Below are 26,250 nucleotides of genomic sequence, written 5' to 3' on the forward strand. Positions count from 1 at the left end.
TTAGACCAAATGGACCTAACAGATATATACAAAGCATTTCATCCAGCAGCTGCAGAATATACATTATTTTTTCAAGACTCTTGAGACTGTTTCAAAAAAACAACAACAAGGTATTAATATCCAGGATATACAAGGAACTCAACAGCAAAAAAACAAATAATTTGATTTAAAAATGGGCAGATGTCTCAAGAGAGTAATAGAGATAACCAACAGGTATATGAAAAAATGCTCAATGGCCAGGCGTGGTGGCTCACGCCTGTAATCCCAGCACTTTGGAAGTCCAGGGCAGGCAGATCATGACGTCAAGAGATCGACACCATCATGGCCAATATGGTGAAACCCCGTCTCTACTAAAAAATACAAAAATTAGCTGGGCGTGGTGGTGCGTGCCTGTAGTCCCAGCTACTCGGGAGGCTGAGGCAGAATTCCTTGAACCCAGGAGGCAGAGGTTGCAGTGAGCCTAGATCATGCCACTGCACTCCAGCCTGGTGCCTGGTGACAGAGCAAGACTGTGTCTCAAAAAAAAAAAACAAACAAACAATGCTCAATATCAATCATCATCAAGGAAATGCCAGTTAAAATCACAATGAGGTATCATCTCACCCTAATTAATATAGTCATTATCAAAAACACAAAGAATGCAGAGAAAGGGGAACTTGTATACACTATTGGTGGGAATCTAAATTAGTACAGCCGTTACGGAAATCTGGAAGTTCCTCATAAAACTAAAATTAAAACTACCTTATGATCCAGCCATCCCACTACTGGGTATACATGCAAAGGAAAGGAAACTGTGTCAAGAAGATATGTGCATCCCCACATTTATTGCAGTACTGTTGCAATAGCCAAGATATGGAATCAACCTAAGTGTCCATCAACAGATAAATGGATAAAGAAAATATGGCATTTATACACAGTGGACCATTCAGCCACAAAAAAGAATGAAATCCTGTCATTTGTGGCAACATGGATGAGCCTGGAAGATATTATGTTATGTGAAATAAGCCAAGCACAGAGAGATGAATACTGCATCATCTCACTGGTAGAAGCTATGAAAGTGTATGTCATTGAAGTAGAGAATAACATAGTGGTTACTAGAGGCAGAAAAGGGAGGGGGTTACCAAAGGCTGGTTAACAGATACAAAATTACAACTAGATAGGAGGAATAAGTTCTAATATTCTATAGCACTATAGGATGGCTATAATTAGCAATTTATTCTATATTTTCAAATAACCAGGAGAGCCAGTTGGAATTTTCCCAGCACTATGTTTGAGGTGTAGATATCCTAATTACCCCGATTTGATCATTATATATTATATAAGTGTATCAAAATGTTACACTGTACCCCATAAGTATATGCAAATATTATGTGTCCATGAAAAATAATAAAAGCCTAAAAAAGGAGTTGGAGACCAGTCTGGGCATCATGACAAAACCTCATCTCTATTAAAAAAAATACAAAAATTAGCGGGGTGTGGTGGCGCGTGCCTGTAGTCCCAGCTACTCCAGAGACTGAGGGGAGGATCACCTGAGCCTGGGAGGTTGAGACTGCAGACTCTGTCTCTAAATAAATCAATAAATAAATCCTGTGTGACTGGTTTATATATTTTAACCTAATGTTTCCTCCCATATTTAATAAGTATCACATTACATCCAGATGACTATATTTTAAAAATCACAGAAGAGAAAGATTCTCTGTTCAAGTAAGTTTTGGAAATGCTATTAAGCAGAGTTTTTTTTCTATTTCTAGAATAACGAGTTTAAGCAGATTTTTTTATTATAGAACTTTTGAAGAACACTGATATGCAAATGACCATTATGAATCTTCAAGATAGGAATATTTTTCCAATATATTTAACCAGAAACTTTAGGGAACAGTTTTCCTTTTTACCTTTTAAAATTTTTATTATTTTTATTTTATTTTATTTTATTTTGAGACAGTCTTGCTCTGTCACCCAGGCTGGAGTGCAGTGGTGCAATCTTAGCTCACTACAACCTCTGTCTCAGGGGTTCAAGTGATTTTCCTGCTTCACCTTCCCAAGTAGTTGGTACTACAGGCATGCACCACCACACCCGGCTCATTTTTTTGTACTTTTAGTAGAGAGGGAGTTTCACCATGTTGGCCAGGCTGGTCTTGAACTCCTGACTTCAAGTGATTCACCTGCCTTGTCTTCCCAAAGTGCTGGGATTACAGGTGTGAGTCACCACATCTGGTCTCTTTTTTTTTTATTATTTATTTGAGACAGGGTCTTGCTCTGTCATCCAGGCTGGAATGCAGTGGCACAAACACCCCTTACTGCAGCTTTGACTTCCTGAGCTCAAGTAATCTTCCTGCCTCAGCCTCCCAACTAGCTGGGACTACAGGTCCATGCCACCATACCTGGCTTCTTTTTTTTTTTTTTTTGAGACAGAATCTGGCTCTGTCGCCAGGCTGAAGTGCAGTGGTGTAATCTCAGCACAATGCAACCTCTGATTCCCTGGTTCAAGCAATTCTGCCTCAGCCTCCCAAGTAGCTGGGATTACAGGTACACACCACCACATCCAGCTAATTTTTGTATTTTTAGTAGAGACAGGGTGTCACCATGTTGGCCAAGATGGTCTCAATCTGATCTTGTGATCCACCTGCCCTGGCCTCCCAAAGTGCTGGGATTGCAGGCATGAACGACCTCCCCTGGCCCACACCTGGCTAATTTTTAAAATCTTTTTTGTAGAGATGAGGTCTTCCTATGTTGCCTAGGCTAGTGACAAACTCCTGAGCTTGAGCTGTCCTCCCACCTCAGCCTCCCAAAGTGCTGAGATTATAGACATGAGCCACCATGGCCGGCCTGAATAGTTTTCCTTTAGGATATCAGTTTAAAACTTATGCTGCAGTCAGCAAATAACCAAGAATATTTCACGGAGACTAAAAACGTTTATACATCTTCCCAGCTTTACTTTTTTCTATTTTATTTCATTTAATTCATGTATTTATTTATTTATTGAGACAAAGTCTCACTGTGTCACCCAGGCTGGAGTGCAGTGGTGCAATCACAGCTCACTGCAGCCTTGACCTCCTAGGCATAAGTGATCCTTCTGCCTCATCCTCCCAAGTAGCTGGCTTACAGATGCATGCCACCACACCTAGCTAATTTTTTTTTACCTTTTGTGGAGATGGAGTCTAACTGTTGTGCAGGCTGGTCTTGAACTCCTGGCCTCAAGGTACCCTCCCACCTCGACCTCCCAAAGTGCCAAAGCTGTTTTGTATGTGACTTGCTCTTAAGTATGTATTTAAAAGTTCAAAATTCAGCTGGGCCCAGTAGCTCACACCTGTAATTCCAGCACTTTGGGAGGCCAAGGCAGGCAGATCATTTGGGTTCAGGGGTTTGAGACCAGCCTGGCCAACGTGGCAAAATCCTGTCTCTACTAAAAATACAAAAAATTAGCTGGGCGTCGTGGCATATGCTTGTAATCCCAGCCACTGGGGAGGCTGAGGCCTGAGAATCACTTGAACCCAGGAGGTGGAGGTTGCAGTGAGCTAGTATCGTGCCATTGCACTCCAGCCTGGACGACAGAGCAAGACTCTGTCTCAAAAAACAAAACCAAACAAAAAAAAGTTCAAAGTTCAACAGTATATGTTATTGCCTTCTCTATAGGGTACCAGTCGTCCTTCACACTATCATGTTTTATGGGATGATAACTGCTTTACTGCAGATGAACTTCAGCTGCTAACTTACCAGCTCTGCCACACTTACGTACGCTGTACACGATCTGTTTCTATACCTGCACCAGCGTATTATGCTCACCTGGTAGCATTTAGAGCCAGATATCATCTTGTGGACAAAGAACATGACAGGTAATATAAAAGCCTAACAGGTTCTCACCCAAATCCAGATATTGTCTGCATGTTAGGATCTTCAAGTTCCACAAGCTATTAGAGGAGTCAGTGATCCGTATGAAAAGTGATGACAGAACTGACTGCCCGAAGTTTCCTATTGAAATATATGATCTAGGCTCATTAGTAATAGGATGACATCGTAACTTAGTTGCTTTGCCACATTAATTCAAAGGAGAGATTACTGGTAATAAAGTGGTACATACAGATAGATAGAGAAAATGATACGATATCTGGGTTTGCTTCTAATTAATTCTGGGGAGGTGAGAGAAGTAAAACAAAATTGGCCTTGAGTTAATAATTATTGAAGCTGAGTGATGGCCACATAGATCATTACACCGGTCTCTTATTTGTTAATAATTTTGAATTTTTCTACAACAAATAGTATTTTTCGGAATTATTACATCAGAATAGAAAGTTTGTTTTTGTGTTCATTGCCACTTCTCTTACAGTGCTGAAGGAAGTCACGTTTCAGGACAGAGCAATGGGCGAGATCCACAAGCTCTTGCCAAGGCTGTACAGATTCACCAAGATACCTTACGTACAATGTACTTTGCTTAAATAGTCCAAGTATATTCTCTGAGAGGAAGTACTGAAAGATGAATTGACATACAACGTATGTTTCCAGTGGAGTCAATTGAGTAAGGACACCTCCAGCCATACAGAAACCAACACTGTGTGGGGGCCAAGGTCTGATCCTTATGTTAATACAAGGAAGATTGTTTACTTCATCAAGGAACACAGCATCATTATGCAATATGAAACCAGCCAACTGCTTTTTGTGCGGTCTCCTGTAGGAAGTATCGCAATTGTTCTGTTTTCATTTCTTGTAGTCTAACCCTTTTTAATGCCTTTACCTCAAGTTGCTTGGCAGCACAACTATCTTTGCAAAAAAAAAAAGTAAGAAAAAGTAAATGATGGTTTAAAAAAATACACACCTTCATGAATAATCAAAGTGATTTTTCAAAATTATGTGTGCAAAAAATTAATGTGCATTCATATATTCTTGTAAAAGGTGTCTGTGTATTTTAAAAATATATACATGCATACTTCATATGCATATATATCTAGATCTGGATTAATAATAGATATATATGTCTGTGTATACATTCATTCCATTGGGGAGCTTTCTTTCCTTTTTATTTTACCCCCACTACCACCTTTATTTCTCTTATTTCTCTTGCCTTCATCACCTACATTTTTTTCCTAATGCTACCAGTGACATTCAAATGTTCACATATCTGGTTCCTTTGAATGTAAAATATGGCAAACTAGAGTTCTACTTTTATTTTGCATACCCTACTTCTGACTCCTATCTTATACACAATTCTGAGTCTTCAACTCTTGATACTGCTGTCTTAAGAAACAAAATTTTATATATATGTACACATATATATACACACAGACACATACACACATATATATATACATAAAATAGGTTTTTGTGAGAGTGTGTCTCTCCCTTCCCACTCTGAATATACATTTGCCATTTGTGCAATGTGTATATAAGCAGTAGCAACTTAAACTATTCTTTTTCTTTTTTCTTTTTTAATTGAGACGGAGTCTCACTCTATTGCCAGGCTGCAGTACAGTGGTGCGATCTCGGCTCACTGCAACCTCCAACTCCCCGGTTCAAGCGATTCTCCTGCCTCAGCCTTCCAAGTAGTTGGGACTACAGGCCTGCGCCATCACACCCAGCTAATTTTTGTATTTTTAGTAGAGACAGGGTTTCACCATGTTGGCCAGGATGGTCTCGATCTCTTGACCCCGTGATCTGCCTGCCTCGGCCTCCCAAAGTGCTGGGATTACAGGTATGAGCCATTGTACCCAGCCTACCATTCTTTTTCTTTAGTGAGTTTGTTAAAGCTGCTATAAATATAAAACCTGTCAGAAGTTGTAATCTTTCTCTCTGATAAGTGATGTGTTTTCTGAAGCCTTCTGTTTCTATAGGTAATACATGGAGATTCTTTAAAGCTTTTATAAAGGGTAAATATTTTAAAAGATTAGAGCTCTGTAGGGTTGAGATCTTTGAAATTGAGTAAAGAGAAAGAAGGGGTTGTTGAGGGATTTTTTTGTTTTGTTTTTTGATAGTTACTTGCTGCCTCTCATACCTTAATGTGATTTTCATATATATTTTTTATATATATGTATGTGTGTGTATATAAACACATATGTATGTGTTTGGAAGTATAGCTTTCTTTTATATTTATTAGAATAGTGCTTTAACAATTATAGAATTGTGTTGGCAGCATCTTTTATAGAAATATACTCATGTTTATTTTAAGAACTGACAACTTGTTTTTGCTATCTTTTAGTGCAATAAGCAGTTTTAAAGGAAAGTCATGTGTGTTTGCATCTTTACCATGGATAGTAGGAGGAACAGGCACCTTCATAATTTAAAAGGGCAAAGAATACAGCCTTAATTTCAGAAGGAAAGTTTTGTAATTTTTAGTTTTAAAGCATATCTTTGAAAAATCATCACGAATGAAGGCTGGGTGCGGTAACTCATGCCTGTAATCCCAGCACTCTGGGAGGCCAAGACAGGTGTATCACCTGAGCTCAGGAGTTCAAGACCAGCCTGGACAACATGGTAAAACCCTGTCTCTACTAAAAATACAAAAATTAGCTGGACGTGGTAGCAGGCACCTCTAATCCCAGCTACTTGGGAGACTGAGGCAGGGGAATTGCTTGAACCCAGGAGTCGGAAGTTGCAGTGAGCCAAGATCACACCATTGCACTCCAGTCTGGGAGACAAAAGCAAATCTCTGTCTCAAAAAAAATATAATGGAAATGAAGTGAAATTGCCTAAATGAGTCCAACCTTGCATATTAGACATAAAGCTGAATTTTTATTTAAAAGAAATAATCATGAACAGCTTAGCATATTTAAATTATTTGCAAATAGATTGTGTTTGTTGAAGAATCATATTGGCTAGATGCCCATTTTCATTTACTAAAATGAATCAGGAAAATGCAAGATGATATTTTAAAACTTTTGCTAATGTATCACCAGTGTAACTTTCCTTTTAAAATTAAGGTGATAGTAACAAAGGAAGTTAGGACTTTAATCATTTTAAATCGGTTAAATCACTGAAGTGTGGGAAATTGTTTCACAAAACTTTCGTTTTATCGATTACACTTTAAGGTATTAAAAAGTACTATAAAGCTATCAAAAAACCGAGTTTATGAGTAACATTGGATTCAGGGGAGCTTTGCACTTTGTAACTCATAAAAATTGCATTTTAATTTTTTTCCTTTTTTTGCACTGTTCAGAGTATAGATACTACAGATTGTTTTCAGTGGGCATTGTTCTTAGCCTTCCAGAATTCCATCTGCACATGAAACCTAATGGATTTAGATCTTTAGTTTCTCTCTTACCTGTAATCCACTATTATTGCCAGTTCACTGTATGTTGAGCCTAAAATCTGAGCCCATGTCCTCCGACAGGCATGAAATCTTTTATCCCTCTGCCAGAAAACTAAGAAAGTACTGTATTTCGTATGTTTATTCTTTTGAAGTGTCTGAAATGCAATTTACAACACTGTTGCAAAGAACTTTACAAAAGGTAATACTTGTATAGTATATACATTGTTTTCTCCCATCCTTCTCCTATCTCCTCCAAAAAAATTTCCTATAAAAGATGGGGTTTTTTTACACTGAAATTTTACTGAATACAGTCAGGATCATGGGCAAGAGAAGAAAATAGTATACCCAAGATGATAAAAACTTAATTGGTCTATGCTTGATTAGTATGAGTAAAACATCTTTCCTTATCATGGGAACTGCACAGATTCATGTGGGAAACTTTAGGGAATGACTGTAGATTCCCTTTCTCTATGTACTCTTTTACCTAATTTTCAGTTACTCACATATGCTAGAGTGGAGCCCTTAATTTAAATCTATTTGGAAGGACTTTTTTAAGAGAAAAAATATTTTTTCTAAATTATAAAGCTTTACCTTTTGAGTGATTTCTTTTTTAGAGTGGTCTTACACTAGTCAGCATTGCTAATTTAAAGTTGATTAATGTCAAAGAATATGTACATTATATTTCTATTTTGCTTACTAACAAATTGGTATATTTATTACCATTGGTTCTTAATTACAAGAAGACTTGTGTTTAGGATTTTAAGTTAAAAGGCTAAGTGACAAATACTTATTGAAATTTGTTCTATTTATTGTTGCACTTCTGGTATGGAATTTCTAATCTTTTTTGTTTAAAAAAACTTTTTTTTAAGTTAAACATGAAACTCACATTGACCCTTCTGCTCCTGCCCTTGCTCACTAACTATATGATGAATGCTAAATTTTGGTCTGCTTTCTTCTATGATGTATCTTACAAGAGTGACTGTAAAACATCAGTCTTGGCAACTAGATAATTGATTTTCATGTGAAGAAGAGTTGGGAGTTTAATGTATATTCTTGATGGCTAATGTATCTATGTAAAGTGCTGATACATGCATTATATTACAGTATCAGGTTACTGGCATGGAGGACCATTCACTTACAATATTGTAGCTGCTATATTTATTTAAGTAGAGTCTGACTGTTACTGCACTAAACAATAAGGAGATAAGCAGGATTTAAGGCTAGTGTTAGACCCTTTTTTTCCTAAGAGTAAGGACAGGAAATATCAAAGTAACAAAGGGTGCTGACATTTTTAGTTTCAATTTAATATCAGGATATTCTTTGTTTTAGAAATGTAGATTTTGACTTTTACAGTTTGCAAAGGGGTACCTCAGCCTCCCAGTACTGGTTTTGGCACGTTTTTACAGAAATATAGATTCCCTTTCTTTTTCTTGATAGTTATCTTCTAACAAGTTTCTTGGAAAAAAATATTATTCTATGGGAAATCCCTGTTTATAACCTATTAATATATTTCTCTTCCTAGAAGAGAGTCTAGTAGGGATTCTAGTAGGAATGACTGAGTGTTTTGGAAGGTACTTGATAGAGGCCTCTCTGCTTCCCAGCACAGTTTGCGGCCTTCTAAAGATCTAGATCAGTTTCCAAGCTAGCTTCTCCATGACCCACCACTGCTTAGTGTTTACTTGTGTATTCTCTAATGTATTTTAGGAGGACAGACCTTCTGACAGACAGAGTCATGAAAGACTTAAGGCATGTCTAGAGAAGTAAAAGCTGACTTGCCCTTTAGCAGGAATGACTGGCAGAGGATCTCCCTATTCAAGGAAAGGGTGAGCACTAAGCGTGCTATTGATGGATCCAAAGTATTTAGATGGATTGCACACCAAGAATTAGAGACCATTTGTTACTCAAGGAACTTGATGGATCTGTTTAGAGACTAACCTGAATTTTCCAAGGGCAGTGATTTTTGAAATTCAAGAAGCAAACAACTTGGATACAGCTAGAATATATTGTAGTCTTCCTATTTCCAATTCGATTTTAATTTTTTACCAAGAAGTTTAACTGACAACTCTGCAGAGTTTTCACTCACTCAGTATCATTTAACCTCAGTTAAATGTTTGCTTAGCTTATCCTCTTAGATGTTCTTCTGTTGAACAGGCAGGTTGCCCTTAACAGTCACTTGCTACTTAAATTACCTTTTATTAGTTAGTCAAGCGCAAAAAGACATCATTAGTCTGGCATTTTTATTTTGGCTTTTTTTATCCATATGAAGTATTCATTATTTTCATTCTTTTTGAGAATTCATAAATGTCTTAAAGCTTCAGTAAGAATTGTTGGAAGGTTTGACATCAAGTAAAGCCTTCCTGAGTAGCAGTGTAACCCTAATTTAGAACCCTTATTTCCTATTTCAGTCCTCATATTTAATCAGACTAAAGCACTTTTGTGATTCTATAGGAGTCAAAAAATAAGCCAGTAGATATGTGTGTACAGAAATCAAAAAGTGAGAATTTTCTCCAAAAAAACTTTTTAAAATATTTCTGTGTATACTAAGAACATTCTTGATCAGTTGCAATGTTAGAAATAAAACTGTGATTAGTGAAAGCCAATCTGAGTCCCAGGACACAGGAAGGGGAGTATGTGTGTGTGTGTATATGTATGTATGTATAGTCTCACACACACAAAGGGAAAAACTATCTTGACTTTTTTCCTACTTTTAAAATGGTACATTTAAGTTTATAATTTTCCATGTCACTCAACATAATTTTTTAAACTAAGATATAATGGTCAAGGCTTGTGCTAATACTATCTACTAATTGAAATTTATATTACTTTACCCATCAAAACTAGTACATCAGTTGTTTACATCACTGATTAAATCTCAGAACCTTTTGTTCTTAAAATATGGAAGTTAAAGATTTTAATTTGAATTAAAGATAGAAGGATGGTAAATTCAGTATAGAAGTTGAGATTTATCAGTGAGAAACCCTGTTGGGAGTATTAGGTAAACAGTGTGACAAAATTAGAATCCTATCAAATCACCTATCCAGCCATTGGGGTCCCTTCTCTTTTGAGACTAATGACTAAAGTAACCAAAATCTAATATATCTATGTTAGGGTCTCAGTAAAGCAAAGATGTTTGTCAGGGCATAGACTCTTGAGTTAAATTTTTTAATCATTTTTTAAAGCAAGGCGGTTCTTAGAAAGTGCCTTTTTCAGAAGATGGTGCTGTAGATTTTTATTTTTCAAATAGCACGAAGCTAAGAATTTTAAAGATAAATTATTTTAGAACTCCAAGAGTGTTGACAGTTTCATAAAAATAATGTTAGTTGTCCTGAATCTCGTGCAGGGGAACCAAGGAAAGTTTTTATACAGTAAAGTATCTAGGTAAATGCTCACCAAATTTATTTTGTAAATTTGAAAACAAAATCTTTAGTAGAATTAACCCTTTTAATTCTCAACTGTCTTTGAGGAAATCCATAATGCATATAAAACAGCCAATCTACATAACTTTTTAACAAGATTATGGGTATAGTACAAGTGTCCAAATGGAAATGTAACTTGCCAGGAATTACAGGCAACATTTTCTGATTAATTGGTTTCTTTTGTTTTTTGTTTTTTTTTTATACAAAGTCTCACTCTGTCACCTAGGTTGGAGTACAGTGGCACAATCTCAGCTCACTGCAAACTCCACCTCCTGGGTTCAAGTGATTCTCTTGCCTCAGTCTCCCAAGTAGCTGGGATTACAGGCTTGTACCACTACACCCGGCCTAATTAGTCATTATTAAGGAAGACTGAACATAAAGATAGTACCAAGCCATCATTCAGGTAAGCTTCAGCAAGAAAGCAAAATGATGATCTCTATTGTTAGAGAAATTTTCTTTTCTAGACACCAAGGAATATTGTAAATGATTTTTTATGTTTTCCAGGATGCAGGAACTATGAAAAATTATGACAAGGCATTTAAAAGGGTATGATCAGTTAATTAGAAGTAGAATGTGAAAAATTGTGCTTAAGGGGAAATAAGCAAAAGAAAGGAAAATAGCAGGGCCCTTCATACTAATTAGAATGTAGTAATCTACCAGAGGACAGTTTTGCTCCATATCAGAAAGCAGTAAGTAGTAGTAAATGATCACCTAGGTATTTCTTTCCTCTGAATTTGGTGAGCATTCTTCCAGAAAAGAAGACTAAAAGCAAACAAAAGAAACACCACACCTCAGTAACCTTGTATGCTGCATTATATAATAATGATAGTAAAATTATACTGTTTGGAGTGTACTGTGTCTGTTTGCAAATAAACATTCACATTAAACTTTTTTGTTTTTTATAATGTTTTAATAGCAATTATGAGTTTATTTTTGTTAAGATTAATTTTTCTATTGTGATGTTTATATTTATTGGCAATTTGTCTGCAACTTTTATATTTTGCTTACTTGTTAGTTTTAAGGTGTTTTATTTTTATAGATAGTTCTAGCTTTTCCTCATTCTTTGTAATAGCAACAAAGACTAAGATGAAGTGTTAATATACCAACCAAACTACAAATTCCATAAACTCTAGAGTTTTGATTTTTACCAATAAACCATTAACACTATTTTGTTACTTAGAATAGTTAATGTTGTTATATAGTGGGCATTAGAGACAGTCTTTAGCCAGATTTCTACATGTGGAGGGGAGGTGGGCTTTTCTGTAAGTTTGACTTTTTTTTTTTTCTTTAGTAGCAAACTAACATAACAGATTGGATTTATTTTACCTGACTGCAGTTTTGAGAAAACCTGTCAAATAAATAATTGTTACATGCCTTTTTTTTTTTTTAACTTTAAGTACATTGAAAGTGCTTAAATGGTCACATTGTTCAGCATTAGGATTATGACACCATTTTTGTAGGCCTGGAAAACAAATAGCAAATGATTCAGAACTCATTGATAATTGATTTTGAAATGAAAAGTTTTCCCCATAATTTGTTATATGGAAGATTTGCTACCCTGATCTTTTCCCTAGCATATTTCTAAAGTTGATTCAATCCCTGAGTATCAGTGAAGATATCAGACTTTAAGTGGCTAGGGAGAGCCAGGTATAAAGACTGATCAGTAGAGTACTTCAGCTAATTAAAAATTTAAATAGTAATAATTTGTGAATGTAAATAAATTGAAGGCAGTAAAAATAATGATTACAGAATATTAAGTTTAATTATATATAGACATTTCAGTTTCCTAGTGACTAGGCTAAGGTTATTTGTTTTGTGGCACAGTCATAGTTCACTATAATTTCAAAATCCTGGGCTCAGGCTATCCTCCTGCCTCAGCCTCTGGAGCTGGGACTACACACATGCGCCACCATGCCCAGCTAGTGTTTTGGGTTTTTTTTTTTTAGAGTTAAGGGTTGCTATATTACCCGGGCTGGTCTTGAACTCCTAGGCTCAAGTGATCTTCCCATGTTAGCCTCCCAAAGTGCTGGAATTATAGCCATGAGCCACTGCACCTAGCCAAGATCAAGGTTATGTATATTGGCATGTTAACTTTTAAAATAAAAGTACATGAGGGCCGGGCGCGGTGGCTCACACCTGTAATCCCAGCACTTTGGGAGGCCGAGGCAGGTGGATCACGAGGTCAAGAGATCGAGACCATCCTGGTCAACATGGTGAAACCCCGTCAATAATTTTGAAATTATAGTGAACTATGATTGTGCCACAAAAAGAATTAGTGGGCATGGTGGCGCGTGCCTGTAATCCCAGCTACTCAGGAGGCTGAGGCAGGAGAATTGCCTGAACCCAGGAGGCAGAGGTTGTAGTGAGCCGAGATCAGGCCATTGCACTCCAGCCTGGGTAACGAGTGAAACTCGGTCTCAAGAAAAAAAGTACATGGGGTGAGCTCAGTGGCTCACACCCATAATCCCAGCACTTTGGGAGGCCGATGAGGGCAGATCACCTGAGGTCAGGAGTTCAAGACCAGCCTGGCCAACATGGCGAAACCCTGTCTCTACTAAAAATAAAAATATTAGCTGGGTGTGGTGGCACATGCCTGTAATCCCAGTTTCTCGGGATGCTGAGGCAGGAGAATCACTTGAATCCAAGAGGCGGAGATTGCAGTGAGCCAAGATTACACCATTGCACTCCAGCCTAAGCAACAAAAGTGAAATTGTCTCAGAAAAAAAAAAAGAAGTACATGGAAAAAGTATGTTCCCTTAAGAACATAAAACACTTGCATTGTACTTTTACACCACGAATTTGCTTCTTAAGAAATTTCTGTAAGAGGTTAAACTCTATTTCATCCTCTGGGCTTTCAGTTTTAAATTATTAGAGCTCAATAACTGTACTCTAGTGTATTATTCCACTGAGAGGCAGAGAAATGGGTGTCAAGCAATTATAAATGGGAAAATTTTATTTTTATATGATGTGAAGTTTTACAGTTTAAAATAGATAAGCATGTGATTTATTGTAGTTATTAGCCATTTCATTTGTTTTTGCATTTTTGCCAGTTACATTAGTTTGCTCTATGATATACTATTCTGAGTTACTTCCTCCACCCCCACACATCAAGTACTAATTGTATACAGGTAATACAGATTTGTACTCTGATTATAGGAATTTGTTACTACTAAGTAAAAGCAAAATATGTGGCCAGGTGCGGTGGCTCACACCTGTAATCCTAGCATTTTGGGAGGCTGAGGTGGGCAGATCACGAGGTCAGGAGTTCGAGACCAGTCTGGCCAAGATGGTGAAACCCCATCTGTACTAAAAATAACAAAAATTAGCTGGGCATGGTGGAACGTGCCTGTAATCCCAGCTACTGGGGAGGCTGAGGCAGGAGAATGGCTTGAACCCAGGAGGTGGAGGTTGCAGTGAGCCGAGATCGCACCACTGCACTCCAGCCTGGATAACAGAGCAAGAGTCTGTCTAAATATATATATTTCAAGTGGTCAGATATATTTTTGCTGCAAGTATATGTCTTCTTTTAAGGATATTTATTGCACTTATAACCCTACTAGTTGTATTCATTACATTTCAACATGTCCTAGGTTGGCAGACATGTAGTTCCTGAAGACCAACATTTTAAAAGCTGCCTCTGGTCCTGTGTTTTCTTTTTGCTTCTGAAAGTTCATGGAAACCTTACATATAGAGCTTATTTTGCTGTTTTAACTGGTTGACTCGACAAATCCTACTACCTGGCTTCAGTACAGCTTGACCACAGTGAAGTACTTGATGGCTTGTTCACCTCTTTAGCTCACCTGTTTAGTTCACCTCTTTAGGAAGAAAGCTTTATGGCCAGGTGCCGTGGCTCATGCCTGTAATCCAAGCACTTTGGGTGGCCGAGGTGGGCAGATCACCTGAGGTCAAGAGTTCAAGACCAGCCCGGCCAACATGGCAAAAATCCCATCTCTATTAAAAATACAAAACTTCGCTGGGCACAGTAGCAAGCGCCTGTAATCCCAGCTACTCAGGAGTCTGAGGCAGGAGAATCACTTGAACCCAGGAGACAGAGGTTGCAGTGAGCCAAGATGACACCACTGCACTCCAGCCTGGGTAACAGAGTGAGACTCTGTCTCAAAAATAAATAAATAAATAAAAATATTTCTGCAGTAATAGGATATCCCAAAAAATTGCCATGAACAGCCTCATACGTAGAAACAGATGGGAGTGTTGGTCATTACAGCTTTGCTTTTTAAATTTTATTCTTTCCAAAAATGGGCTGTGTGCTCATCTATAATTTTATGTCTGATGTATCGGAGGCAACGCAGAGACTAGAGAGGGAGATTACTCTGATATTTAGTGCTTAAAACTTTCATCTTGGCCAGGTGCAGTGGCTCATGCCTGTAATCCCAGCACTTTGGGAGGCAGAAGTGGGCAGATCACCTGAGGTCAGGAGTTTGAGACCAGTCTGGCCAAAATGGTGAAACCCCATCTCTACTAAAAATAGAAAAATTAGCAAGGCGTGATCGTGGGCGCCTGTAATCCCAGCTACTCAGGAGGCTGAGGCAAGAGAATTGCTTGAACCCAGGAGGTGGAGGTTGCAATGAGCCGAGATTGCACCACTGCACTCTAGACTGGGCAATGAGTGAAACTCTGTCTCAAAAAATAACAATAATTTTAAAAATAGAAATAAAAAAACTTTCTTCTTCATTTTATGGCTTTATTTCATTTTTGGTTGGAAGAACAAACAAAAATCTCCTAAGTATTCCTTTAATAGTCTTTTTAGAACCAAAAAGGGAAAGACTGCAAAAATGTTGCCTATGTGACTCTTTCTCTATTGTAAGAATCTGTGGAAGCTGGAGGTCTTTGTAAAGAAATAGACTAGTAGGATTGTGAGAATATATAGTGAGGAGGAAATTAGGATAAGTTTTCTTTGCTGGGATCCTCGGACAGAAACCTTAGCAATTGTTTAGTATTTGCAGAGTAAAAGAGCAACCATTGCTATTTGAGCCTGCAGAAGAGACCTAAGAAGAGTTCCTCTGTAATCTAAATTTACATGGTGTTGTCCCAGACAGACCCAAAGGCACACCTGTTCTCAATAACGTAACTAGTCTTGGAAGTTGCTTCTGAATTACAGTAAAGAAATTAAATGAAGTATTTATCCTTAAATAGAGCCAGGCATTGCAATCAATATAGCTTTGGTTTTTCTCTTTAAATAGAAAACACCAATCAGGGCCTTTCCAGACAAGGTAGTCTTTCCTGAAAAGAAAATGGTTTTGGTGTGGGATTTGGGAAAAACACTGGTTAGTTTGTAATGAAGAAGGAATTTTGGCATAAACAGTTCAACCCAGTTAATGGATACAGTTTGATCCCAGGGAGTTTAACAAAAGGAAGCTTTGGTTTTGCTAGCAACAGACTTAATCTCCTATAATAATTAATCGCAATTAAAGTTTTCCAGGAGCTTTCTCATTTCTTAGCCCAGGGTCCAGCCCCTCTTTTAAAAAGAAAGAATAGACTGGGTGTGGTGGCTCACACCTGTAATCCCAGCACTTTGGGAGGCCGAGGTGGGCGGATCACAAGTTCAGGAGTTTAAGACCAGCCTGGCCAATAGGGTGAAACCCGGTCTTTCCTAAAAATACAAAAATTAGCCAGGCATGATGGCGGGTGCCTGTGATCCCAGCTACTTGGGAGGCTGAGGTAGGAGAATTGCTTGAACCTGGGAGACAAAGGTTGCTGTGAGCAGAGATTGCACCACTGCACTCCAGCCTGGGCAACAGAGCTAGATTCTGTCACAAAAAAAACGAAAGACAGAGAGAAAGAGAAAGAAAAACAAAGAAAGAGAAGAAGGAAGGAAGGAAGGAAGGAAAAGAAAGGGACAAGGACTTAGAGGCAGTTTATATAGAATACTGCTAGGGGTAACTTATACTCTCAAAATACTTGGGAAAGAAGGATCCCATACCACAGGTTATAGCTTGATTGAGAGACAGATATTTTAACACATTTTCCATGTTTGTCTTCTAAAGTTGGTTTCCTTTGACATTCCCTTATCTACTTACTTTAGAGCCACCATTCCTATTTCTAATGCAATCACTGTTTTATGCCATTTAAATCACACAATTGTTGTTCTCTTCCCACCACACACACACACACACTAACACACTGTTAAAAATTAAAGAGAAGGATAAAATAAGAGATAGAATGAGGATCGTTACTATGTAACTTTAATGTAGATGAAAAGAAATTCTAAATTAAGTGAGAATTAAGATAGAAAGTGTTAATGTTGCAAGTATTATCTCTAGCCATGCTGTGGAGTGCTAATGTGAACAGAACCTATATTAGGAATATGATGTATTATAGCAAAGTGACAAAATTATTCTTGAAATTAGCCAGAGTGGTGGTTCCCACCTGTAGTCGGAACTTCTCAGGAGAGTCAGACAGGAGGATAGTTGAGCCCAGGAATTTAAAGCAAGCCTGGGCGACACAACAAGACCCCAGTCTTTAAAATAACTAACTAAATAAGAATTATTCTTGAAAGTAATATTTTAACCTTCTGCCAACCAACAGAGATCCTCATATTCTTAAAGAAAATTAATATAGTTTATGGTTTTGATAAATCCGACTCTGATTTAAACTTTAAAAGGTTAGGACTTTTATTCTGATACATGGCTTCAAAAATAAGTTAATAAAAAGTTGGATAAATTAATACTTAACCTGTTCATTTATCTTCATTTATGTATTTATTTATTCTGACTTTATTATACAGCTTATGTTTCACATCCATCTTCTTGATATTTGCAAAATATTGTATAAAACTTTTTAAAAACTCATTCCATTTCCTAGTTAAGCTTGGGCTGTAAGAGGGAAGGCATAAAGTGTTCTTTAATGTAGGAACTTTTGAAAGGTCACAACTGGAAAAAGCCTATTGAGAATGTATTGCCTTTGAGAATAGAAAGGGCTCTAGCACATGAGCAAGAGACTTGGAATTCAGTAATAGCTCTCCCACTGATTTGCTCTGTGTCCTTCGGCAGTTCTCTTAATTTTTGTGTGCCTAGTTTCCCCTTGTAAATAAGAGTGGCAATACGCATCCTCACCTACCTCACTAAATTATTAGGGGTTTTTTGTTTTGAGTCAGGGTCTCACTCTGTTGCCCAGGCTGAACTACAGTGGCGTGATCATAGCTCACTGCAGCCTCCAACTCCTGGGCCCAAACTGTCCTGCTTCAGTCTCCCAAGTAGCTGGGACTAGAGGTACATCCCACCACACCTGACTAATTCTTTTATTTTATTGCAGAGATGGGGTCTCTGCAATAGAGATGGGGGCAACTATGTTGCCCAGGCTGATCTCAAACTCCTGGGCTCAAGCAGTCCTCCTGCCTCAGCCTCCCAAAGTACTGGGATTGTAAGCATGCTCACTAAATTCTTGTAAGAATAAGATAATGTTTGTGGAAGTATTTGAGTTCTCCAAAGGAAAAGCTATTCAGACTTTCAAGATAATAGAAGAATGTTGTGTGAAGGATTCTTTTCCAGTTTGCCTCTGTGAAAGTGTCTTAAATTGCCATAGGTCATTTTATGAAACAGGAATACGAGAAACATAGGCTTTATCATGGTGTAGTGTTCACTGACAAGTATATCCTGTTGTTTCTTCCCGGGAAGATACTCAGCACACAGGTTGAATTTTTCTTTATAATAATCCTTGGCAAAAGCATAACTTTTCAAAAACCAAATCATTTTAGTGGTGCTATGGCAGCTGCAATTTTATTTTCAGTTAGATTAACGTGGTGAAACCATCAAATACTTAGAAGTTGGCTGGGCACGATGGCTCATGCCTGTAATCCCAGCTCTTTGGGAGGCCAAGGAGGGCAGATCACCTGAGGTCAGGAGTTGACCAGCCTGGCCAACATGGCAAAACCCCGTCTCTACTAAAAATACAAAAATTAGCTGGCCATGGTGGCGGATGCCTGTGATCCCAGCCACTTGGGAGGCTGAGGTGGGAGAATTGGTTGGACCCGGGAGGGGGAGGTTGCATTGAGCCAAGATTGTGCCCCTGCACTCCAGTCTGGGCAACAGAGCAAGGCTCCGTCTCAATAAAAAAATAATAATAAAATACAAATACTTAGAAATTAACTTCGCCTTTTGCCTTCAAGCACTTTCATACGTGTTAGCATCAGAGGCTGTTGTATAACTAGATAGTTACTCCCTTGTTTCTTGGCCAATTTTTGGTACATTTCTTTGAAGAAGAGGGTTAGATTTTAAGAAAGTGTGCTTATTTCACTCATGGCTTTGCAGAATTGAACTTTGCTTTACTTTAAAAATTCCAGTCATCATGTACCTGTAAAGGTTAAAATTTAGTGTAAGTTTTTGCTTCGTGTTCATTCAGTTCTGAGCACCTGCAGGTCTTACCAGGTGTCTGATGCAGTTATCTTTGTAGATCTAACGTTTCAACAGGCTTATGCATTTCCATGGGGGAAGGGGATTCTGTCTCTAGGAAATCACAAAGGGCATACCACTGCAGGGAATGTAAACAATTCTTTGTTGCAACAGACAAGATTTAAAAAATAAAAATAAAAAAGGATGCATTTTAGGTACACAGGGTATGGACGCATTCAACACTTACTTTTATCTCTGCAGATGCTGACCTCCCCTTGGTGCAGGCAGTTGGGCCTTTCCAACTCATGCTAACAAAGGTGGCATTTGCATTCATTTCAATGAGAATTTCAAGTACTGAAGATGAAAAGTTGGGGAGATTCATGTTTGAAAAATGAACAAAAAAAATCCACCTTGTGCAGTGAGATAGCTAACATTGATATATCAGGAATACTTTTAAACAATTTTTGCTGTCATGTGTAGCTTTATCGTCTCAGTTACGGACCCATAAAGATATTAACTATATCTTGTGAATAAAGATCGTTCTTGTGGACTAGTACGTGGATGCATCCACAGGCTGTGGGAAGTAGTGTATGTGTGTGTGTAGATATCAACATTTTATGTTTATAACTCTGCATATTAAGTTTATATAGAAAAAATAATGTTTCTTTAGTGTTTGGGGGACTAAATTGTAATAGGGCCATTCCGGTGTAACCTGACTGCTCACTGTAGAGAACATTTCTGTTATACACAGCACACATACAAACATACACCTCTAAAGTGTAGCTAACTGCTCCCACTTTACATAATTGCTGCTTAAAAAAAACCCTAAGTAATGGAGGAAGAAATAGCATTCTTTTTAAAGGGGATTTTCTGAAGAGTAAAATGTAAATACAGGACATGTGGGGAGGGTGGGGCCCCCTGCAAAATGTCCTGAAGATGGACAAATAGCCTTTTAAATTCTACTTTTTAACCATCTTTACCGTGTGTGCCTATTTGTATTGCAGATGTGAACTACTATTTTTGGAGGCTGATCTCAGTATGTTTTGAAACTGAATTATTACATAAAATCAGAGTAACCTCTTTCTTCATCCTCCTTTTCCACACTAACTATTCTTGCCAAATATTTCTACTGATACCCAGTTTCAGCAAGGCGAAATGGCGGGACTCTCAAACCTCCCTCCTCATCTTCCCCACCCCTCTGTCTTATGCCTGGCCTGGCCTTCTGTTATTTTGTTGGCTTTTCCTAAGTAAGAACAATTTACTGTAGTATTTCAAGATGCCAGTATTTCAAGTGTATATCTATAAATTCTTTTTTAAAAATCTTCGGTTATACAGTAATATCAATTAAAACAGAAGAGCGAGTCTAAGTCTGTAATATGCTATAGGACCAGATAAGATTTTGAGTGAGTCTACACTTGACTGCCATATTTTATTAAATGGGAATTGGGACGTTATGGTGGGAAATGGCTGAGAGCAAGCTACCTGTGTAGTCATGTATCATTAGAAACACCAAATGCTGAATCCTATCACTGTGTTCTGGGGGCCAGGCCTTGGATTTGGTTGTCATTTAAACTCCTTGAAGATTATATGTAATTATAATGAGCAGAAGGCAAATAAAGTTTTTGAACAAAAGTACTTGTTTTCAGTATTTAAAATTTGGTAATACATTTTCTCTTTCAGTTAAACTGTCTTCCCCACAAAAATTATTATACTACAAACAAATTATGGGTGAGACTGAGAATCTTGAAGAAGCTGGTTTTTAAGCAGCTCATATAAAATGTTGTGTTAAAGAAATTGTTATTGTTTCCTGTCGGGAGGCCAAAAAGAAAAAAAAACCAATAACAACAACAAAAAGAAATTGTCATGATTCTTTCTGAGCCAAACTGTCACTAAAATGTTCTGTGACAGAACCAGTAGTCTTTTTTCTGCCATTCTGCCTATTGGGAGAATTCTATGTTGTATTTGTTTTTAATCCTTGATTTTAAAAATATTAATGGTTTTAGTGTTGCTTAGCTTCAGTTTGAAGTACAACTTTCACTATTAACTGCAATAAAAAGAAAAGCTTTGCTCTTAAACTTTCTCTTGTGTGGTCATCATTACTGCTCTTCAGACTTAGGGAAGGGGACCCGCGTGATACAGTGGAAAGATCTTAGGCTTTGGGGTCACGATGTCCTGGGTTCAAACATCGATTATGTGACACTCTGGGCAACTTCCTTGATGCTGCTAAAACAGTTTCCTCCAGTGTGAAAGGAGAAAACAGAACTGTTGGAGTATTAGATGAGACAATATAGAGAATATTTCCAGTGCTGCCTACCTCCCACCTGCCCCACAACCCCTCTCATTTTTCACCCTCTTAAATAAAAGACAGTGAGTGGAGTGAAAATGGGGAGATGACACCAGGTTAACAAACTTTGCCAGGAGGTGAAAGAATTAAGGATGTGTAGGGAAAAAAGGAACCAAATGAACTGAGAAAGTAAAGATTCCAGGCCGGAAGTGGATACACAGCCCTGGTATGCGATGCCAGTAAACACTGGACTAAGATTTTGGAAACCAGCTCTCAGCCTGCTTTAACTGCATAATTTCAGGTATAGCTCTTCATCTTGTAATTGAATTTGTTAGACTAATATCCAGTCACAACTTGGCCAGCCAATTTCAGTCTGCAAATAATTTTTAATTGTTTAAACATCTTTTTTCTTTTTTTTTTTTTTTTTGTGAGAGAATCTCGCTTTGTCACCCAGGCTAGAATGTAGTGGTGCATTGCAGTGGAGGTTGCTCACTGCAACCTCCGCCTCCCGGGTTCAAGCAATTATCCTGCCTCAGCCTCCTGAGTAGCTGGGACTGCAGGTGCATGCCACTACGCCCAGCTAATTTTTGTATTTTTAGTAGAGATGGGGTTTCACCATGTTGGCCAAAATGGTCTCAATCTCTCGACCTTGTGATCCCCCAGCCTTGGCCTCCCAAAGTGCTGGGATTACAGACATGAGCCACCGTGCCCAGCCAATTGTTTAAAGTTTTTTAAGAGAGACAGGGTCTCACTCTGTCGCCCAGTTGGCAATGCAGTGGCAGGACCACAGCTCACTGCAGCCACAATCTCCTGAGCCCAAGGATACTCCTGCCTCAGCCTCATGAGTAGCTAAGACAACAGGCGTACAGCACCACATTCAGATAGTTTTTAAATTTTTTTGTAGAGATGGAGTCTCACTGTCGACCAGGCTGGTCTCAAACTCCTGGCCTCAAGCAAGCCTACCACCTCAGCCTCCCAAAGTGTTTGGATTACAAGCATGAGACACTGCACCCGGCCTAGATTTTATCTTCTCTTTAAAAATAAGAATGTGTTTGATGCAGAAGGTCTCATCTGCAAAATTTTTTTTTAAAATAATAAAAATAAGAGTGTGGTGGTATGCCCCTGTAATCCCAGTTGCCTGGGAAGCTGAGGCAGGAGGCTTGCTTGAGGCCAAGGGTTCGAAGCTACAGTGAGCTTCGATCATACCACTGAACTCCAGGTTGGACAAAAGAGCAAGACTCTTGTCTCCAAAACAAAAAATAATAAGATATGCTAGAACCAAACAAATTGCCAATTACATTAGAGCTCAACTGCTTGGAACTTTCTTCAGAGAAAGGGTGCTCAGAGCACTACGCTTACGCATCACAAATGAGGTGGCAGTCAACGGTAAAAATCTAAGAGGTTTTTTTTATTGTTTTGTTGTTTTGAGACGGAGTCTCGCTGTGTTGCACAGGCTGCAGTGCAGTGGCACAATCTCTGCTCACTGCAATCTCCACCTCCTGAGTTCAAGCAACTCTCCTGCCTCAGCCTCTGGAGTAGCTGGCTTACAGGCGCCCACCACCATGCCCAGCTAATTTTTAGTGGAGATGGGATTTCATCATGTCTTCCAAGCTGGTCTCAAACTCCTAACTTCAGGTGATCCACCGGCCTCAGCCTACCAAAATGCTGGGAGTACAGGCGTGAAGCCACCATGCCTGGCCAGTGAGGGGGCATACATCTGAATGTAGTTTTCGTGTTTCAGTTGTCTATTTGACAATTTTTTTTTAAAGATGGAATCTTTTGCTGTCACCAGGCTGGAGTGCAGTGGCACGATCTTGGCTCACTCTGGAGTAGCTGGGACTACCGGTATGTGCCACCACGCCCAGCTAATTTTTGTATTTTTAGTAGAGACAGGGTTTTACCATGTTGGCCAGGATGGTCTCAATCTCTTGACCTTGTGATCTGCCAGCCTAAGCCTCCCAAAGTGCCAAGATTACAAGCGTGAGCCACCATGCCCGGCCTTATTTGACAAATTTATCTCAGCTGCTGATACTTGTATACCTTGCTGATGTTTTTAGGAAGTTAATTAGGTTAATGTGTCAATGCCAGGAAAGGATGTGTATGCTTTTACAATATTTGACTCAATGTTATAAAGAACTGAAATCTTTAGTTTGTAGAAGAAAGATACTGTTTTTCTGTCATTTCTGTTGCTTCCACAATTTCTTTCTTTCTTTCTTTTTTTTTTTTTTTTTTGAGACGGAGTTTTGCTCTTGTTGCCCAGTCTGGAGTGCAATGGTGCAATCTCAGCTCACCACAACCTCTGCCTCCCAGATTCAAGCGATTCTCCTACCTCAGCCTCCTGAGTAGCTGAGATTACAGACATACACCAACACTCGCAGCTAGTTTTGTATTTTCAGTAGAGACGGGGTTTCTCCATGTTGGTCAGGCTGCTCTCAAATTCCCAACCTCAGGTGATCTGCCCGCCTCAGCCTCCCAAAGTGCTGGGATTACAGGTGTGAGCCACTGCGCCAGGCCTTGCTTCCACAATTTCTGAGGTCTACAGAGATTTTTATGATGCCTTTTTTTTTTTTTGTGATGGAGTCTCACTCTGTCGCCCAGGCTGGAGTGCAGTGGCTTGATCTCAGCTCAGTGCAACCTCTGCCTCCCTGGTTCAAGGGATTCTCCTGCCTCAGTCTCCCAAGTAGCTGGGACTACAGGCAGGTGCCACCATGCCCAGCTAATTTTTGTATTTTTAGTAGAGACAGAGTTTTGCCATGTTGTCCAGTCTAGCCTTGAACTCCTAACCTCAAGTGATTCTCTTGCCTCATCCTCCCACAGTGTTGGGATTTCAGGTGTAAGCCATTACCTTTATAGAATAGTATTTTTCTTGTACTTTTCCCTATTAAAATATCTTTCTTGGGCTGGGCACAGTGTTTCACTCCCCTAATCTCAGCACTTTGGGAAGTTGAAGCAGGCAGATTGCTTCAACTCCTGAGTTTGAGACAGACCGGGGCAACATAGTGAAAACCTGTCTCTGTAAAAAATACAAAAAATTAGCTGGGCATGGTAGTGAACCTATAATCCAAGCGACTCAGGAGGCTAAGGTAGGAGGATCACTTGAACTGGGGAGGCTGAGGTTGCAGTGCATGGAGGTTGCAGTGAGCCAAGATTGTACCACTGCACTCCAGCCTGGTGACAGAGTGAGACCCTGTCTCAAAAAATTTTTTTTCCTTAAGAATAATGCTGGGATTCAGAATTTATAATTGTAAACAAAACAGATACCTTGGTGGCTTAGTATCATAAAGCCCAATATGTTTGATTCTACTGAAACAAAATTTTAATAGGCTTTGCAAAATGATTTTAGAAACATGCCAGTTCAAAAGTACCTGAGGCTGGACGTGGTGGCTCACGCCTGTAATCCCAGCACTTTGGGAGGCCAAGTGGATTGTTTGAGCCCAGGTGGATTGTTGAGCCAAGTGGATTGTTTGAGCCCAGGTGGATTGTTGAGCCAAGTGGATTGTTTGAGCCCAGGTGGATTGTTTGAGCCCAGGTGGATTGTTTGAGCCCAGGTGGATTGTTGAGCCAAGTGGATTGTTTGAGTGGGTGGATTGTTTGAGCCCAGGAGTTTGAGACCAACCCAGGCAACATGGTGAAACCCTGTCTCTACAAAAACTGCAAAAATTAGCCAGGCATGGTGGCATGCACCTGTACTCCCAGCTACATGGGAGACTGAGGTGAGAGGATCACTTGAGTCCAGGACATGGAGGCTGCAGTGAGCCATGATCATACCACTACACTTCAGCCTGGGTGACAGAGTGAGACCCAGTGTCAAAAACAAAAACAAAACAAAAGTACTTGAAACTATCACATGTACAATATTACTCTTCCTTGATTATGACTCTCTTGCTAAATGGAATTTCCATACTGTATTGCCAAAAAAATCAAAAATACAGAACACAGGAGTGAGCTGATGCTGCCCCAGACAGGATTTTAGTCAGCTCCATCATTCAGATGGTTTTCACATGTATTTTACACACATGTAAAATCAGATTAACTGGTGGGGCATGGTGACTCAAACCTGTAATCCCAGCGCTTTGGGAGGCCAGTGGATCACCTGAGGTCAGGCGTTCGAGACCAACCTGGACAACATGGTGAAACCACATCTCTACTGAAAATACAAAAATTAGCTGGGCATGGCAGTACACACCTGTAGTCCCAGCTACTCAGGAGGCTGAGGCAGAGGTTGCAATGAGCCAAGATCACACCACTACACTCCAGCCTGAGCGACACAGACTCTGTCTTAAAAATAACAGGCCTGTCACAATGGCTCATGCCTGTAATCCCAGCACTTTGGGAGGCCAACGCGGTGGATCACCTGAGGTCAGGAGTTCGAGACTAGCCTGGCCAACATGGTGAAACTCTGTCTCTACTAAACATGTGAAAATCAGTCGGGCATGGTGGTGGGTGCCTGTAATCCCAGCTACTCGGGAGGCTGAGACAGGATAATCACTTGAACCTGGGAGGCAGAGATTGCAGTGAGCCGAATTCATGCCACTGCACTCTAGCCTGGGTGACAGAGTTAAGACTCCGACTCAAAAAAAAAAAAAAAAGGAATTCTTAGTTATGCTCTCAACTGTCTTTATATCTTTATACCTATTTTTCTCTTAGATTTAAAATAAACGGAAAACAACCTCAAGTCAACAAAGTCAACACAGAAATAGGAAATGCTATTTTCTTAGACCACATGAAAGAAAAATAAGGAAAGATAACATATCTGAAATCTTTCCAGATAAAAGATAACAATCAAAGGTAAATTGTAATCTGGTATTTAACTGGTTTGTAATCTCTTCAACTATCTGCAAACATAGTAAAAGGGCCAGGCTCAGTGACTCACACCCGTAATCCCAGCACTTTGGGAGGCCAAGGCAGGAGGATCACCTGAAGTTCAACACCAGCCAGACCAACATGTCAAAACCCTGTCTCTAC

The 26,250-nt window shown here is 39.1% G+C and overlaps 1 protein-coding gene across 8 annotated transcripts in view; it reads left to right on the plus strand.

Annotated features, from left to right (window-relative positions):
- The window catches only part of AGO3 (argonaute RISC catalytic component 3), a 133,209-nt gene extending 128,427 nt beyond the window's left edge, over window positions 1–4,782 (plus strand). For all 8 annotated transcript variants that reach the window (XM_035250797.3, XM_002806988.6, XM_078331209.1 and 5 more), the window contains 2 exons: window positions 3,634–3,833; window positions 4,325–4,782. In XM_035250797.3, the coding sequence (XP_035106688.1) occupies window positions 3,634–3,833; window positions 4,325–4,433 (309 nt within the window). In that variant the 3' untranslated portion in view covers window positions 4,434–4,782. The remainder of the gene's footprint in view (window positions 1–3,633; window positions 3,834–4,324) is intronic.
- Window positions 4,783–26,250: the final 21,468 nt, after the last annotated feature.

Source organism: Callithrix jacchus, chromosome 7 (assembly GCF_049354715.1).
Source record: "Callithrix jacchus isolate 240 chromosome 7, calJac240_pri, whole genome shotgun sequence".
NCBI lineage: Eukaryota > Metazoa > Chordata > Mammalia > Primates > Cebidae > Callithrix > Callithrix jacchus.